The sequence below is a fragment of the Leptodactylus fuscus genome, chromosome 1, assembly GCF_031893055.1.
Source record: "Leptodactylus fuscus isolate aLepFus1 chromosome 1, aLepFus1.hap2, whole genome shotgun sequence".
Lineage (NCBI taxonomy): Eukaryota > Metazoa > Chordata > Amphibia > Anura > Leptodactylidae > Leptodactylus > Leptodactylus fuscus.
The window spans coordinates 92085974-92105480 of NC_134265.1; the positions used below are offsets into that span (position 1 = coordinate 92085974).

General features: G+C 41.0%; 1 protein-coding gene across 1 annotated transcript in view; it reads left to right on the forward strand.

The window, feature by feature from the left end:
* The window catches only part of LOC142203104 (aldehyde dehydrogenase, mitochondrial-like), a 34498-nt gene extending 16712 nt beyond the window's left edge, over window positions 1-17786 (forward strand). The window contains exons 3-13 of the mRNA XM_075273598.1: window positions 2025-2165; window positions 5838-5917; window positions 6323-6434; window positions 7578-7706; window positions 8435-8548; window positions 10644-10746; window positions 11139-11323; window positions 11768-11932; window positions 12863-13020; window positions 15758-15872; window positions 17423-17786. Coding sequence (XP_075129699.1) covers window positions 2025-2165; window positions 5838-5917; window positions 6323-6434; window positions 7578-7706; window positions 8435-8548; window positions 10644-10746; window positions 11139-11323; window positions 11768-11932; window positions 12863-13020; window positions 15758-15872; window positions 17423-17455 — 1335 coding nt within the window. The 3' untranslated portion in view covers window positions 17456-17786. The remainder of the gene's footprint in view (window positions 1-2024; window positions 2166-5837; window positions 5918-6322; window positions 6435-7577; window positions 7707-8434; window positions 8549-10643; window positions 10747-11138; window positions 11324-11767; window positions 11933-12862; window positions 13021-15757; window positions 15873-17422) is intronic.
* The last annotated feature ends 1721 nt before the right edge of the window (window positions 17787-19507 follow it).

Consider the following 19507-nt stretch of genomic DNA (forward strand, 5'->3'; position numbering starts at 1 on the left):
AGGAAGAGCGCAAGGAACCAAGGGCCGATGGCAGCAGTGAAACATCTAGGGCTGTGCTCTTCGACAGGTTAATCTTATAATTGCTAAAGAAGCTGTAAGCACTAATCTCTTTAAGGATAGAGGGAAGCGAAGTAAGCGGGCTAGTGACAAACAGAACGTCATCCACAAAAGCAGACACCTTTAGATGACGACTGTGAATCTGCAGGCCTCGGATATCAGGGTTATTCCTAATAGCGATTAAAAAGTGCTCCATCACTAGCGCATATAAGAGGGGGGAAAGCGGGCAACCCTGCCTAGTACCATTATAAATAGTGAAGGGGGAGGAGAGCGAGCCATTGACCCGGACCCGAGCCATAGGAGAGCTGTAGAGAGCCTGAATACGCATAATCATGGCGGGTCCAAGACCTATCTGAGCCAAGGTGGCCTCTAGGAACCTCCAATCCACCCTATCAAAAGCCTTCTCCGCGTCAAGAGATAGCAGCATCATGGGAGTTCGCGAACGCTGTGCATGATGGATCGCAGAGAAGGCTCTCAGGGTGTTATCCCGGGCCTCCCTACAAGGGATAAACCCCACTTGGTCAGGATGTACAAGTTCTCCCATGAAAGGGCCCAGACGAATGGCAATTAACTTGGCATATAGCTTAGCGTCCGTATTCAGGAGCGAGATTGGTCTGTAGTTAGCACAAAGCAGAGGGTCCCTCCCCTCTTTGGGTATAACCGTAATATGAGCCTGAAGAAAGGCAGGGGGGAAGGGGGTCCCGGAAGTGGGAGAGTTAAACGCGCGCAATCTTTCTTATACTTTTGTCTGTAGATCCCATTTTTTTTGTTCAACGTAAATGAGTAAAATATGTGAACATACTCTGCCTTTATAATCCTACACTGGCTTGTCAGCATTACCATACTACTGTATATAGGAGTGCCTTGACTCTTTAATAGTTAGTAAATCACTAACCCTCCCAACAGAATATTACCCTTTGAGGCATTTTTGAGCAGCAAAAGGTAAATTCCCCCACCCTCTAATCTCTGTAAGGTAAAGTACACTTACATTTGTTCAATGCATTGGAATTCAAATCTATCTCAGGAGCTGCGAATATGTCAGGTGTAGCCATAGGCCTCCATTAGTATACTTCTTTACGGCTGAGTTTTATAAGTAATTCAATCAGAGATACAGCTATTTCAAGTGACACCCATTACACCCCCGCCTACCCAAGTAGAAAATTCTGTATCTGGCAATACAAAGTTTATACAAAATGGGTCTCCCAGTCATCTATTAGTTTTGCTAGGGAGAACCTTAAAACCTTCCATATAGTCACTCATGATAGAAGAAAAGAGCGTAAGCCAAGTCAAAAAATGAGAATTGTCATTGCCATCTGTAGCTTTTATAACAGGACAAATGCGAACTCTTATTGGAATCCTTTAGACCTCTTTTGCCATTGCTTCTTTCCAACTATTGAGGCAATTCTTTAGTTGGATGGGTCCCAAACGGCATTGCCTTGAAGACCCCAGAAAGTTACTTGACTAGCTCTGCCCAATCTGAATTGTATTGGCTGTTGATGAAGCTGCTTATACAATGCTATCTTGCAATCTTGATTTCGGAGATGATAAAGCATATCTGGCTATTGTCACATGTTCTTCTATTTCCGTTGTTGGACCTAATTTCTAACCATTGTTCAACATGGTTATTATAGTATTTTATCTGTGACTGAGCTGTAGTTTTTATCAACTTCCAAAAATCTGTTCTATTATAAATTGTAGCTGCGGGTACTGTATACGACTCAGCTTGTTATAATAGGATATTGTGTGGTTTAATTCTCTTATCAAGCCTATCAGTATTAATATGCATGTACTAACCAATCCTCAGGTGGCAGTACTTGCTAACAGTACAAATTGGGGTTTACTATATGACATTATGCCTGTTTCATGCAAATACTAATCTCATTTTATTTTTCTGTAAATATAGAGTATGCTTTTACAACTTTTTATTTATTTAATAATGGTCTTGGTTCAATGATTTTCTTTTCTAGGCAGATGTTGACAAGGCGGTGAAAGCTGCACGAGATGCATTTAAGTTGGGATCACCATGGAGGAGAACGGATGCCTCACAAAGGGGAGTCCTGATAAATAGGTTGGCAGATCTTATTGAGAGGGACCGAGCTATACTAGCTGTAAGTATAGGTTTGATATAAGTTTAAGAGAAAGTGCTGGTTAAGGGATACCGAATTCAATATTGCCCAGGACCTCCACCGACCAGAAGGATAATGGGGCTACAGATCTGTGTTCCCTTAATTGTGTACATCAGTATAGCGCCCTGCTCATAAATGTGGTTGCACTTGTTACTGCAGTTATAGTAAATGGCAGTTCTCTAGTTGTGTCCTAATTTGGCTTGAAATATGGACTAATACAGATAAGCATTATTAAGCTATGAAAATCCTGTGTGGCTGTCATTCATTCTCCACACCCTCTCTGTAAATGTACTGTGTGTGCTCAGATGGGCCTAGTGTACTTGTTTGTTCACTAATGTTCCTTTAAGGTGTAGTTAACAATCATGGTGGCTTGTGCTTGTGCAATCTTCTTGTGTTACTGTGTTGTGCTGCCAGGAAAATCACATAATGTACATTGCCAGAAGGTCCCTGCCATTATTTACCTTGCATTCATACAAATTACTGGGGCGGTGCCTTCTCCGTTCCCTCATGTGCCATACTGCCCACAATGAAGACCATGATTGGTGGAATATTATAGTGGGGGGCCACAGCAGCTCCTCTATGGCACATTGATGTTACAGAACAGAGATAGTCATTACATTTGTGGAACAGTGATTAAATAAATTAAATGAATAAAAGCAGTGAAAACCTGCAGTTATTAGCCCCAATGGATTGGATATGATTCAGCTCTTTGGTAATTTGAAGCAAGTGCTTTGGCACTAAGGCTACGTTCACACCTGCATCTGATCTACGTTTGAGGTTTCAAACCCCAAACCCACTTAAATAATGCGGAGAGAAGTGGGACTGCGGTAGCTAATAGCCACACTGCCATGGAGTTCCACTGTGACATTGTGGCCCCACTAGGATAGAATATTCTTCCACTATGCCATCATTGTTACCAATTGTAGGCAGCAGGGGGTAGGAGGAGGAAGAGGAGGCAGGCATTGTCCAAAAATTAAGTCGAAATGGCACTGTCTTGTTGCTGGTGTGAGATGACATACTAGCAAAGTGCCACACTTGATCTTAAAGACTACCACATATGTATATTAACCCCTTAGCGATGGGGATGTATGGAGCGAGCTCACACGCTGAGCTCGCTCCATACACGGTAGATGCCGGCTGTATCATACAGCCAGGACCTGCCACTAACAGCAGCGGTCGGTGCCCGAGCCGATCGCTGCTGTTAACCCTTTACACACTGTGGTCAAACGTGACCGCAGTGTGTAAACGGCGGCACGGGCGCCGCCATGTTTTGCCGATCGCCGCCCTCCTGAACGTCACATGAGGGCGGTGATCAGTTGCTATGACAGCCGGAAGCCTATTGAAGGCTTCCAGGCTTGTCTCTGCACTAGATCTATTAGACGATGCCAGAGGCATCGTCTAATAGAAGTGCTGGGATTTTCCTATTCACTGCAATACTGTAGTATTGCAGTGAATAGTATGAGCGATCAGACTCCCTAGGTTTCAAGGTACCTAAGGGGTCTGATCATAAATGTATAATAAAAAAAAAAAAAAAAAAAGTTTTTAAAAGTATTGAAAAAATTAAAAAAATATAAAAGTTCAAATCACCCCCCTTTCCCTAGATCAGCTATAAAAGTAATTAAAGAACATTAAACATAAACATATTAGGTATCCCCGCGCTCCAAAATGCCCGAACTATTAGAATATTAAAACATTTATCCCGTACTGCGAACAACATAGCGGCAATAAAAATAGCCAAATAGCGTTTTTTTCAACACTTTGCCTCCTATAAAAAAATTGAATAAGAAGTGATCAAACCATCAGATCTTTCCCCAAATGGTATCAATAGAAACGTCATCTTGTCCCGCATAAAAAGACACCACAACCAGCTCCATACATGGAAATATGAAAAAGTTACAGGTGTTAGAATATGATGACACAAATTTTTTTTTCTATTTTGCAAAGTTTATCATTTTTTTTAAAATATCAAAACATTTCAAATACTATATAAATTTGGTATCACCGCGTTCGTACTGACACGTAGAACACAGGTAACATGTCATTTGTACCAAACAGTGAACGCTGTAAAAATTAAACCCATAAGAAAATGGCGCAAATGCATTTTTTCTCCAATTGCACCTCATTCTGAATTTTTTTCCAGCTTCCCAGTACATTGCACAGCATATTGAATGGTGCCATTACAAAGTACAATTTGTCCCGCAAGCAATAAGCCATCATGTGACTCTGTGAACTGAAAAATGAAAAAGTTATGGCTCTTGAAATGTGAGGAGGGAAAAACGAAAATGCGAAACCAAAAAATGGCCTGGTCCTTAAGGGGTTAAAGGGGTTTTCTCAGACTTTTAAATTGATGACCTTTCCTTATGATCAGTTATTGATTGATTGAAAACCTGTGAGGATCCAACACCCAGAATCCCTGTAGATCAGTCGTTGGAAGTGGTAGCAAGTTCATTAGTCACATGGCCTTATTGCAGTTCAGATTCACATGACTGGGCTGATCTGCAATACCAAGCACCCTATACAAAGGTACAGTACAGATCTGCAATACCTATACCCTATACAAAGGTACAGCACCGTACTGTGAAAAGGCTGCAGCCTCTTCAGTGCTTACAAACAGCTGATCACTTGGGGGCCTAGAAGCATGGGTCATCAATGAAGTCTTAGAAAATACTTTTAAAGAGGCTGGTCACTTCTTAGCTAGCGTTAAAGGGGCTGTCCAGGATATACAGTTTTGCACAAAGAGGCTGAGAAAGGTAGGAAAAAAAAAATCCATACCCTCCTGTTCCCAGAGCTCCATGCTGCTGTCTGGTCCAGCAGCACCCTGATGCTTCTTCCAGTGAAAGTCTTCATCTAATGTGACAGCTTAGGCCAATTAGTGGGCTACAGAAAGGAACCTGGACGTCTCACACATATCACCGGCAACATCCTGTGTCCGTTCCTTATGTTACCAAGGCCTCTGATTGGCCCCATCAGTCATGTGGTGAGGACTTCTGCTGGAACAAGACACCAGGAGCAGCAGAACAGTACCACAGTTGCAGACATCAGGGACAGGCGAGTATGGGTTTTTTGGTTTTGTTGCTTTGCACCTTCCCCAGCTTTCTTGTGGAAAAGTGTTTATCCTGGAAAACCTCATTAAAGGGATTCTATCATTAGTATCCCTTTTGAATTAAGCCCACATCGGAAAGCCTTAAGAAAGACTATTCTTCTCCTGCCTTTATTATTCTGATCTGTCCCGCCGTTCCAGGTTTGTTTGTTTTTTTGTTTTGTATGCAAATGAGTCTTCAGAAAGTACAGGGGGCATTCCCTTAGCTCAAAAAGCACAGGGGCATCCAGACTCTCCAGTGACACCACTGTCTTCTCCTAACCGCCTCCATGCCGCTTCATCGGCTGAAAGAGCAGACTGCGCTTGTCAGTCGGCCATTTTCCTGTGGATATATTCAGTTTACTGATTTTATCGATTTTTGAAGTTGTGCCCTCTTTTCTTTGAGTGAAGTTATGACCCCTCATTTGTCCAGCCTTCTGTCCCATCTGGGTGGCAATCCCATCCATAAGATGTTGGCAGATGATGAAGCGTGTGACAATATGCATTATCCTCCTTCATAGCAACAATCTGTACAGCAGCTTTTAGTAGTATTATAATGAATGTTTTATTTGTAGAATTTGGAGACCCTGGACAATGGAAAGCCCTATGCCATATCTTATGCAGTGGATCTGGATCTGGTATTAAAATGCTTGAGGTAAATGTCTGTTTTAGAAGTTGATCTCTACCGGCATAATATAGTCCGGTCTTTTACTCTTCTGTCTGCAGTCCTGTAGAATTAAGTGGCCATGCATCTGCTCGACCAACACTTTATTCAAGCAGGGAATGCAGGATCTCTTCTGTTGTAGGGACCCCAGTGGTGAGGAGTTTCAGCCTGGGAAATGTCTACGTATATTCTGCATTGGCTTAAAACCTCACGTGTTATCTTTTACTTATCTTTACATGATTTGTTTGTATCCTATTCATCTTCTGGTTAATTCTATCAGAATGGGGGTTATAACATGGGCGTAGGAGTGAAGAACTTCTAAGGGAGCTTGTTTAGTCTGCACAATAGTGCTCCAGTGTCTTAGCAATTATCTCATGTTTCTTTGTTCCAATTCAGGTACTATGCTGGATGGGCTGACAAGTGGCATGGAAAAACTATCCCAATTGATGGAGACTATTTCACCTACACCAGACATGAACCAGTTGGAGTGTGTGCTCAGGTCATACCGGTAGGCTTTCTTTGGTCTTGTCTTGTTGTTAGGAACTTGATTTTATAATTTGCTTGATAACTACACAAATATAAGAAATATCCTAAACACAGAAATAGGGCAACTTTGGGTAGTACTATCAATACAACAAAATTAGCCAAGAAAAGGCCAACTACCACATAAAAGATAACAAAAGTCTAAAAATGTATAAATTTATTGAAAAATATATTAAATAATGAACAAGAAAGTTTCAGAGATAAGTGGTGCAACCACACATAAGTGTAATGAAATACATGCACTTAGGCTTACATAAGAAGACTATGCTGTATACTGAGTCAGTGCAATATAGAGAGAAAGAGATCTATGGTTACTCCATGAATTGAAAAAGAAAATACACATATGCTGTTTTTAGATTTATACATGGAGAGACCTGAAGAATCTAACAATTGTTGAAGATAACAACATCTTCATGTGATATTGCAGACACAGAAAATCATGAGCATTTTGAATAAATGATTTTACCTTGCATGTATATCAAACACTGATACGCGCCCCGACGCGCGTTTCACCACGCAAGTGATACGCGTTTCCCCGACGCGCCCCCTGACGAAGCCACTTGCGTGGTGAAACGCGCGTCGGGGCGCGTATCAGTGTTTGATATACATGCAAGGTAAAATCATTTATTCAAAATGCTCATGATTTTCTGTGTCTGCAATATCACATGAAGATGTTGTTATCTTCAACAATTGTTAGATTCTTCAGGTCTCTCCATGTATAAATCTAAAAACAGCATATGTGTATTTTCTTTTTCAATTCATGGAGTAACCATAGATCTCTTTCTCTCTATATTGCACTGACTCAGTATACAGCATAGTCTTCTTATGTAAGCCTAAGTGCATGTATTTCATTACACTTATGTGTGGTTGCACCACTTATCTCTGAAACTTTCTTGTTCATTATTTAATATATTTTTCAATAAATTTATACATTTTTAGACTTTTGTTATCTTTTATGTGGTAGTTGGCCTTTTCTTGGCTAATTTTGTTGTACAAATATAAGAAACCTTACACATCCTTTTTTATAAGAACTTTGTGAAGTTGATAAATAAATGCTACCCTTTGTAAGTGTACAGATAGCAGAGCTAATTCCTATTCTTCCTTGCAGTGGAATTTTCCTCTTCTGATGTTAGCCTGGAAGTTTGGCCCTGCACTGGCTACTGGGAATGTCATTGTCATGAAGGTTGCTGAGCAGACGCCCCTCACTGCCCTACATGTTGCCAGCTTGGTGAAGGAGGTAACTTTTTTTTTTTTTTTTTCTTTTCTTTCTCTTAGCACAGATTCCCTTCTTTGAGCGCCATTTTATTTTATGACCTTTCGTATACCTATGATTGCTTTATAAGCTTATTTTCTGTTTGCTATAGTTACATAACATGACCACACTTTTGGAAGGACATGAACTTCGGCATGGTTGACCTTTGCTTTTAAACATTAACTCAATGCCGCTTGTGAAAGCCTATAGAGGGCTAAAGGTGGAAGTATCGTTTGTGAAAAGCTTTTTTTTTTTTTTTTTTTTTTTTTTTTTTTACTCCAAGTGAACCATAGCAATGCTGCCAGGTTGGAGAGCAGCTGCTCTTCGGCTAAATGCAGCCTTGATGCCCTGTATGTTCAGTAGACCTGGTAACAGGTTTACTGCCCAATATGGGTTTCCATTATAGATGTCAAATTGGATGAGATTTATTTGTTAAACCACTTATCAGGTTCTGAAGCTGCTTGTTTGTATGGTCAGAGGATTAGCTCAGAAATAGCTATGGATGCCAGCTTATCCTCCGTCTTCACCCCCAATCCCCTATTAGTTTCCCTGATTTCAGAAGTAATCTAGAACAAGAAGCCATTTTAGTCCTGGATTGTCCTAGTTGGATCAGAGTTTCCCTCACATAATGTTATGTGCAGAACCAGTTTTGCAAACTCCCTTAAATTCTTCTAGCTAAGATAATCTGTGTAACATATTGTATCATTTCTCAGGCTGGGTTCCCACCAGGTGTGGTTAACATTCTCCCTGGCATGGGTCCCACAGCAGGCGCTGCCCTTTCTTCTCACATGGATGTGGATAAAATTGCCTTCACTGGCTCTACAGAGGTAAGGATGGCGTCACCCAACATGGCAATTCTTCTTCTTTTTTTTTTTTCTTATTAAAAAGTCTAATTTTTTATAATGCTGTACTAATCTATTGTAAAAGGAAAAAAAATCCATTGTAAAACAAGAATATCACTAATGTGTTATGTGTGGGAATAGGAGTATGTTTTCTGCTTGGGCTTACTGAATGAGGCTTTACCATACAGAAGTACATCATGAGGTTAGCAATTATTTGGTGTACCGGTCTCACTTTTACAGGCTGGAACATGTTGTAAAAGGTGCAAGAGTTAATAGTTTTTCCATATTGTATTTACCTGTAGTGCAGAAGCGCCTTGTCGAAGGTTTTAAGAGCAGCTGTAAAATGCGATTTGGACAAGGCTTTTTTTTAATTGAGGACAATCCTGTTATCCTTTGAGCCTTTTATAGGGTTTATTATCACTCATGGTGGTTGTTAACCTCTGGTGATTCTTAAAAGCAAAGCAGTATGAAAGTCAGCAGATTGCAGAGGGAAAATGAGTTGTGTCCTTGCACAGAAGGCCTAGGACTTAAAAATGTTATTTTTTACAAAGTCAATAGAATATCCAGCTCACCCTTTTATCCTGACTTTTCTTCCCGGGTTGCACGGATGAAGGCGGACTTCAGCCAACGATCACCATATAGGTATACAGAAAACGGAATCCAGAATCCACCAGGCGAAAAATAAAATTTAACTTTTATTGCTTCATAGTAAAAACCATTACAGGATACCTGAGGGCAATTGCAGATGATACAGCATGGAAACAGTACGCGTTTCGGAACTTCCCAGTGTTCCTTCCTCATGGCATTGGGAAGTTCCGAAACGCGTAGCGGTTTCCATGCTGTATCATCTGCAATTGCCCTCGGGTATCCTGTAATGGTTTTTACTATGAAGCAATAAAAGTTAAATTTTATTTTTCGCCTGGTGGATGCTGGATTCCGTTTTCTGTATACTTAAAAATGTTAGTTTATTATTTAGTATGAAATGTGTTATACATAGTGACTGGACTGTTTGCTAGTATTTAATTTTCAAGTATGTTTTGGTTCCTCTTATGTATATATGGTTTTATGTCTAGTTATAACTTTCATTTATGGTTATGTTTATGTCTGTATTTAAGTAATGGTGCACCTTCTGTATATCTTAATTCACAATACACATCCCACTGCATAGAATTTTCTGTATATCAATGGTTGACATTTTCTTTACATGGTATCCACATACCTGGTACCTAGCCAATATAGTACTTGGCCTCCATCCTAATATAATCTAGTGTTCAATGACTTGTTTTGTCTGTCTGTCTACATTTATGGGGTACTGGTGTAATGGTAACGAATAGAGATGAGCGAACAGTAAAATGTTCGAGGTTTGATATTCGTTTCGAGTAGCCCCTCAATATTCGACTACTCAAATCGAATATCGAACCCTATTATAGTCTATGGGGGGAAAATGCTCGTTTCAGGGGTAGGCAACATTCGATCAAATTATACTTACCAAGTCCACGAGTGAGGGTCGGGCTAGATCCTCCACGACGTCTTCTCCTTGCAGCTTCCCTGCTGCATCTTCCGGCTCTGAATTCGCTCTGCCAGGCATCAGGCCTGGGCAGAGTGAATGAAGAGTCGGAAGATGCCACGGGGAAGCTGCACGGAGAACACTTCTAAAAGTAGGAGAAGAACCAGCGTTGATTGGCATTCGGCCAATCAATGCTGGTTCTGCATCGAACTTTTACATTCGAATAGCGAGTGGTACTCGATCGAGTATGAGTATTTTGAATACCGTAGTATTCAATTGAATACCTACTCGATCAAGTACTACTCGCTCATCTCTAGTAACGAAGTGTTTAATCTTGGAGAAAACTTTGCTGACCTCTTTAAAATAAAAATCTCTAAAATAGTTTTTTCTGTTTGTATAAATATTCTTGCACAATATTGTCTAGTGTTTATGCATCTAAAATTTTGGTGCTTGGTAGATTTATCTTTTATTGTATCAGTTCTATAGTTTTCCTACTAACTGTAGTGATGGCAGAAAATGGTCCAAGTGTTTGTTTGCAATACAGTAAATTCTATATATAATTTTCAACTGTAGGTTGGGCGTCTAATCCAGCAGGCAGCTGGAAAATCTAACCTAAAGAAGGTAACTCTTGAGCTTGGTGGAAAGAGTCCTAACATCATATTTTCAGATGCTGACAGTAAGTGTCTTGAGTCCTCACTTTGTATCTTGAACAGTGCTTCTTATTTATGTTCCGTTCCCACACAAACTCCTAGTTAAATCCTCCATAACCAACTTTCAGAATTTGACATCTTAAAGGGGTTTTCCCATTTTGGGCATTATGACTGAGATGAGATTACACATCCATATGTGATGATGCATCGGATTACGCAAATTTTTTCCTTAACTCCCACAGAAGTGAATGTGCCGCGCTGGTCTGTAACTCTTTTTCTGTAAGTCCAATAGAGGTGAATACAGTAGAATGACTTGGCTGCTTTTTACCATGGCAAAAATGGCAAACTAACATGTATTCCCATCTTTTGGATACACTACAACCAGACCTTTTAACCCACTTTAATTTGTTCTGCACAGTGGACTGGGCGGTGGAACAGGCGCATTTTGCCCTATTCTTTAACCAAGGACAGTGCTGCTGCGCTGGCTCTCGCACATATGTTCAGGAGGATGTCTACAATGAATTTGTGGAGAGAAGTGTTCATCGTGCAAAGAACAGAGTTGTTGGGAACCCATTTGACTTCAAAACTGAACAAGGACCCCAGGTGAGGGCCTGAAAAGACCTGCTAACAGACTAAATCTATCACTATTTTATTAGAACATGGTGATTAAAACAAGTAGGGAGGAAGAATTGACATACCATGGCGTGGGCCCACGTCACGGTATGTCAATTCTTCCTCCCTATTTGTTCTAATCACTATGTTCTAATAAAGGAAACAAAGTTTTAAGAAACCTCTTCGGCTGGGTGAGTGCCCCCCTACTTTGTTTCTTCTACAAGTTTGGTATTGCCTGTCTTTTTTGGGGTTGTTGAGCACCACCTTGGGGGTTGTTAAGCACCACCTTGAAGATCCACATTTGACCACATATACAAGCATGATGTTCAAATTGTTGGATTCTACCGATAGTGCCACTTTTTTCTTGGGACTGTTACAAATATACTTCTGAATATAGCTGGTTCTGATTTTGAGTGATATCACTTTACTTTTTAGGTAGATGAAGAGCAGTTTAAAAAGATCTTGGGATACATCAAATCTGGAAAAAAAGAAGGTGCCAAGTTGTTGTGTGGTGGGAACCCTGCTGCAGATCGTGGCTACTTTATTCAACCCACGGTTTTTGGAGATGTGTCTGACAATATGACCATTGCTAGAGAAGAGGTAAATCTCTTAATTGTTGATTTTATTTAATTTGTTCTAGGCACTGTATATCACTTGTCATTGGGCATTATTGTAAGTCCCATATGCTAGACTGTAGTTTTTAAAATTGCCAAAGCCATTTATAGAGGTTTTTTTTTCTGAACTTTTTAGAAGGATCTTTTAATCAAACTTTTTTTTTTTTTTCTCCCCAAAATACCTACAGCAGTGACTGTATTCAGGAGCTTAAAGAGATTGTCCAGACTAAACTTAATTTTCTAATTAGCCCAGGGAGGTGAAAAACATAAAAATACCTGTCCCCAGGGCGGTCTGTTCCTGCATCTCGTCACTGTGATGTCTTGGATTTCCTTACTGAGGCTGCTGATTGCCCAAAGCGTTCACATGCAGCGGCTACATCCGCCAGAAGACAACAGATCTGCAGGACCAGACCGTGCAGCGAGTGAAACAACTGGGGACACATGAATATGTTTTTTGTTTTTTTTTATTAAATTTTAGCCTGGACAACCACTTTGAGGCTAGGTTCACAACTGTGTTCGAGACTCTGACGCAGATTCTGTTGTAAATCAGTGTAGAGAAGTCCTGCACCGAGGACTTTTCTCTCTGCCGGTTTCAGTATAAAAACAGCCAGAAACTCTGTGAAACTCCATTATAGTCTATGGGGTATGTGGATAACTTATAACTTTAACCTAGTACAAGGCTCTATATACACATTGCACTTAAATATGTGGGTCATGATGAAGGCTTTAAATAGCAGTTGGCACTAAATATACTGTAGTTCTTTAAGACTTGAAAGCTTTCCGATTTCATGTGTTTGCAAAATATTCTTGACTTTCTAAAGCTAAGCAGAAATATCTGTTCTTAGTCCTTTCATTTAGAAAGCTTTTGATGTTATGGTGTGCTGGGAAATCGTGACCAGTTAACTCTCCTTTTTAGATTTTTGGACCAGTAATGCAAATTTTAAAATTCAAAACCATTGAGGATGTCATTGAGCGGGCAAACAGCTCGGAGTATGGTCTGGCTGCAGCCGTGTTCACAAAGGATATTGATAAAGCAAATTACGTATCCCAGTCACTGCGAGCCGGAACCGTTTGGTAAGTTTGTTTTGCATAGTTGAATCTAAGAAATGGTTTTATATCCATATACAGAACATATCTGGCCCATCCTTCTTCCTTTGTTCAGTATGTCACTGGGAATAATTCTTGCCTTCAATAATATCTTATTTCAGGATGCTTGCTATAGAGGGCACCATAACAGAGGCACTGTCTCCCTGTTTACATCTTGGGAGACAGATTTGCATATTCTTCCCATCTTATTTCCAGTCCAACTGGATATATCAAATGACAGTATTGGAGAGTAATGCTGGCCATACACCGCTATTGTGGCAGCGCCTTAGCTCTCAAAGAACAGAAGGATTGGGGCATTCAAAACCCAACAGCCTAATCCTTATATGCCATCATTGGAGAATTGGAACACCTCCATACACGTAAGATAGTTGTCTGGTCTTACCAAAATACAGTGGGGCAAAAAAGTATTTAGTCAGTCACCAATAGTGCAAGTTCCACCACTTAAAAAGATGAGAGGCGTCTGTAATTTACATCATAGGTAGACCTCAACTATGAGAGACAAAATGAGAAAACAAATCCAGAAAATCACAATGTCTGATTTTGTAAGAATTTATTTGCAAATTATGGTGGAAAATAAGTATTTGGTCAGTAACAAAATTTCATCTCAATACTTTTTTATATATCCTTTGTTGGCAATGACAGAGGTCAAACGTTTTCTGTAAGTCTTCACAAGGTTGGCACACACTGTTGTTGGTATGTTGGCCCATTCCTCCATGCAGATCTCCTCTAGAGCAGTGATGTTTTGGGGCTGTCGCTTGGCAACACCCTGCAAAGGTTTTCTATAGGGTTGAGATCTGGAGACTGGCTAGGCCACTCCAGGACCTTGAAATGCTTCTTACAAAGCCACTCCTTCGTTGCCCTGGCGGTGTGCTTTGGATCATTGCCATGTTGAAAGACCCAGCCACGTTTCATCTTCAATGCCCTTGCTGATGGAAGGAGGTTTGCACTCAAAATCTCACGATACATGGCCCCATTCATTCTTTCATGTACCCGGATCAGTCGTCCTGGCCCCTTTGCAGAGAAACAGCCCCAAAGCATGATGTTTCCACCCCCATGCTTTACAGTAGGTATGATGTTTGATGGATGCAACTCAGTATTCTTTTTCCTCCAAACACGAAAAGTTGTGTTTCTACCAAACAGTTCCAGTTTGGTTTCATCAGACCATAGGACATTCTCCCAATACTCTTCTGGATCATCCAAATGCTCTCTAGCAAACTTCAGACGGGCCCGGACATGTACTGGCTTAAGCAGTGGGACACGTCTGGCACTGCAGGATCTGAGTCCCTGGCGGCATAGTGTGTTACTGATGGTAGGCTTTGTTACATTGGTCCCAGCTCTCTGCAGTTCATTCACTAGGTCCCCCGCGTGGTTCTGGGATTTTTGCTCACCGTTCTTGTGATCATTTTGACCCCACGGGCTGAGATTTTGCGTGGAGCCCCAGATCGAGGGAGATTATCAGTGGTCTTGTATGTCTTCCATTTTCGAATTATTGCTCCCACAGTTGATTTCTTCAATCCACGCTGGTTGCCTATTGCAGATTCAGTCTTCCCAGCCTGGTGCAGGGCTACAATTATGTTTCTGGTGTCCTTTGACAGCTCTTTGGTCTTCACCATAGTGGAGTTTGGAGTCTGACTGTTTGAGGGTGTGCACAGGTGTCTTTTTATACTGATAACAAGTTTAAACAGGTGCCATTACTACAGGTAATGAGTGGAGGAAAGAGGAGACTCTTAAAGAAGAAGTTACAGGTCTGTGAGAGCCAGAAATCTTGATTGTTTGTAGGTGACCAAATACTTATTTTCCACCATAATTTGCAAATAAATTCTTACAAAATCAGACAATGTGATTTTCTGGATTTGTTTTCTCATTTTGTCTCTCATAGTTGAGGTCTACCTATGATGTAAATTACAGACACCTCTCATCTTTTTAAGTGGTGGAACTTGCACTATTGGTGACTGACTAAATACTTTTTTGCCCCACTGTACTTATGGTCAGCTTAAGACAGAACTGTACTGCTCTTCATTCAAATACTCCATGGAGCTATTCCTGGATCCAGGTGCAACAATAAAATGTTAAAGGGAGTGTGTTGTCAGAATAAAGTATAATACACCAGCAGCAGTTAGATAGATCAGGTGACCTCCCCCAATCCACCCCCCCACCCCCTCGCTCCTCCATGAAAATCTATGTCTTGGCTCCCAAGATATTTATTTCACTGCATGCAAATGAACCAAGGGCTACTCCATTGCTCCAAACTGCTAGGCTCCGCACTCTTCTATTGTGCCCACTTTTCCCCCTTTCTTGGAGTGACAGAGTTATGGGTCTGTGTTCTCATGTTCAGGCTAGTGTATTAAAGCAGTGTGGGGTGTAGTAGTTTGGAGCAATGGAGCTGCCCTTGGTGCTCCAGCCAATTTATTTCACAATATGTAAATGAGCAGCTAAGTAATGGAGGCACAAACTATTATGGAGATAAAGGAGTTCTCTTCAGATGAGCCTGTACTTTTTGTGCTACTGGTTTAATATGCTACACCCTATTAATGGATTTAAACTTAAGGATGTTTGTTAGTGTAAAATCACATTTTTCAGGCTGTACCCCCACTTTTTTATGCTGTCTTTATAAAATTTTGTCTTTTATATATTGGTTCTTTTGTGTATTAAACTATTCTGTGGGTGTTCATTATTATATATTATTCATTATGATATATTTCAGGGTAAACTGCTATGATGTCTTTGGAGCTCAAGCACCATTTGGAGGTTATAAAGCTTCAGGCACAGGAAGAGAGCTGGGAGAGTACGGCTTGGAGGCCTACACAGAAGTGAAAAATGTGAGTGCTGCAAACAGTTGTGTGCGCCAATACCATTATTGTTCTAAAACCATTGTAATATACACTCACCGGCCACTTTATTAGGTACACCATGCAAGTAACGGGTTGGACCCCCTTTTGCCTTCAGAACTGCCTCAATTCTTCATGGCATAGATTCAACAAGGTGTTGGAAGCATTCCTCAGAGATTTTGGTCCATATTGACATGATGGCATCACACAGTTGCCGCAGATTTGTCGGCTGCACATCCATGATGCGAATCTCCCGTTCCACCACATCCCAAAGATGCTCTATTGGATTGAGATCTGGTGACTGTGGAGGCCATTGGAGTACAGTGAACTCATTGTCATGTTCAAGAAACCAGTCTGAGATGATTCCAGCTTTATGACATGGCGCATTATCCTGCTGAAAGTAGCCATCAGATGTTGGGTACATTGTGGTCATAAAGGGATGGACATGGTCAGCAACAATACTCAGGTAGGCTTTGGCGTTGCAACGATGCTCAATTGGTACCAAGGGGCCCAAAGAGTGCCAAGAAAATATTCCCCACACCATGACACCACCACCACCAGCCTGAACCGGTGAATCAGATGTTGGGTACATTGTGGTCATAAAGGGATGGACATGGTCAGCAACAATACTCAGGTAGGCTTTGGCGTTGCAACGATGCTCAATTGGTACCAAGGGGCCCAAAGAGTGCCAAGAAAATATTCCCCACACCATGACACCACCACCACCAGCCTGAACCGTTGATACAAGGCAGGATGGATCCATGCTTTCATGTTGTTGACGCCAAATTCTGACCCTACCATCCGAATGTCGCAGCAGAAATCGAGACTCATCAGACCAGGCAACGTTTTTCCAATCTTCAATTGTCCAATTTCGATGAGCTTGTGCAAATTGTAGCCTCAGTTTCCTGTTCTTAGCTGAAAGGAGTGGCACCCGGTGTGGTCTTCTGCTGCTGTAGCCCATCTGCCTCAAAGTTCGACGTACTGTGCGTTCAGAGATGCTCTTCTGGCTAGCTTGGTTGTAACGGGTGGCTATTTGAGTCACTGTTGCCTTTCTATCAGCTCGAACCAGTCTGGCCATTCTCCTCTGACCTCTGGCATCAACAACGCATTTCCGCCCACAGAACTGACGCTCACTGGATGTTTTTTCTTTTTCGGACCATTCTCTGTAAACCCTAGAGATGGTTGTGTGTGAAAATCCCAGTAGATCAGCAGTTTCTGAAATACTCAGACCAGCCCTTCTGGCACCAACAACCATGCCACGTTCAAAGGCACTCAAATCACCTTTCTTCCCCATACTGATGCTCGGTTTGAACTGCAGGTGATTGTCTTGACCATGTCTACATGCCTAAATGCACTGAGTTGCCGCCATGTGATTGGCTGATTAGAAATTAAGTGTTAACGAGCAGTTGGACAGGTGTACCTAATAAAGTGGCCGGTGAGTATATATCTTCCATTGACACACTGCTCAGCCATAAACTTCTTTATACATTACTCTATGCTGTTATAGACAACAACTAACTTAACGTTTACCTTTTTTATAGGTGACAATTAAAATTCCTCAGAAGAATTCTTAAAATCTTGGTCACAAGGCTCATGACCTGCATCATCTGAAAAGATTTAAAGATTACTAAACAGTTTTTCAAGATTGTGAAGCATTTCTTTCATAAGTTTTCTGTCTTTATTATGGTTGCTCACGTAAAACGGAACAAAGTTCCTAAGCTTGTCTCTTCTGTCTGTGACGTATGTGTAAGACGTATCCAGTATATTATACATTTATGGCTGGTGGTGTTGTGCTCTGTGTATGGTTGTGTAGTGAAGTAGGACATTAAGTACTTAAGCTTTCTACAAGTTTACAAATGACTTGTTCTCTTCATCCTCAGCACTTACATTGTTGCAATAAAGTTCCATAGATGTTTATCAGTAGAATTCATTCTGTCTTTTTATTGACTGACTTCTCCTTCCCCCCCCCACTAATCTTTGGGTACCCCAGCTTCCCATCAGTGGGTATCAGGGTGTCTATAGGAGTACTCTGGCCTCATACTACCATTCTAAGCATAGATTTACAGGTGGTTTACTATGGGGCAAGCAATGGCGTATACTCCAGTTGTGGATAATGGTGTACTTGCATCCTCAGTTTACATGCATCATTCATGTTTGAGAACCCCAACCTATTTACAAGATACACCATACGCCTCACATGTGGTATTGCAATAATACATTTTATTTATATAGCACCAACATATTCCACAGAACTTTGCAATTTGCTTCCACTCTGCTGGACCATCATGGCCAGCAACATGGACATCACAACCCTCAACACCCCACAACTGAGCCTGTGATATCTCAAATCTGTGAGCAGAAGTGTTATTAAGTTTAAATGATGTCATGATAGTAGAGATCCATTGGCGCTCCTATATTCACAGGCACTAAATCTTGTAATAAAAAGTGAAATTTCAGTATATGCTCTGGATGACATGGGATGTAAGTGGCGCTGGAAACTTTAGAGTGGATGCGCACACCAACTCTGGTGGCAAGTCAGCAGTTTCTGTAACTAGTGGATAACTGAGCATGTGGAATTTTCCATTGGAAAAGAATATATACACACAGTAAGATTGACTGGAAGGAGTTATATATTTCACTTATATTTCCTACCTATATATGGTGAGGGGCTCCAGATTTCACCTGAGCTTTCTTGTTTTCTCCTTGTAATTTGCAAAGATATGTTCTGGGACTTTGGGTACAATGAAGCCTCCATTACTCGTCCAGTAATTATTTTCATGCAGTGACTTCACTAGTAAATGCAGCTGCACTGAAATAAGCTTTAAAAAAAAAAAAAAAAAAAAAAAAAAGAGAACCATAGACTTACACATTTAAACCGGTCTGTGTCTCTAAAGCCTGTTCAGACCAGTGAACTAAAGCCCCACATATGTTGTTTTGGATGCAGGTAAAGTCCTTAAACGGGGTTTAACTGTCTTTTAAAAGCACTATAATAAATATTGAGGAACTTTAAAGTACAACAGCAGGTGAACCAATTTCTAGAGCACCAGATACAGGTCTTGTCTGAGAGACAGGAGGTGTCTGAGGAACCACAATCTGCTGTACATACTTTAGAGTTAAGAAAACACTGACCATAGAGCATCTTCTTGTACCCCACTCTCATAACTGTATTGGAAATGGTCAATTCCACATGTGCAGGGTGGAAAATTGGGGTAGAAAAAACAAAAGCCCATATTTAAGCAGGGTTTTTTTTTTGTTTGTTTTTGCTTTTTCATCGGGGTGGGGGATTCGCCAGCTACCTATAAATCTGTAAAATACTTTTACCAATCTTGCCCGTTGTGTGATGTTAGCTCACTTCAACCACATGGTCATAAACCACTAATACGGTTACCTGTAATTGAGTTTTCTTTTGCGTGCATTGCTATAGGCTTGCTTGGACAACTTCCTAAGTTTGGCAGGGACAACCAGCACATTTTGGTGGTCCTAGATTATGGCTCCTGATATCCAGAAGCAATACTTCTCAGGAACACTTCTAAGGTTATCCTGAAAGAATTATCGCAGATGTTTATCCATACAAACGGGCAAAAGGAAATCTTAGCCTAAAGGTGATCCCTGGTCAGTTAAGTCCC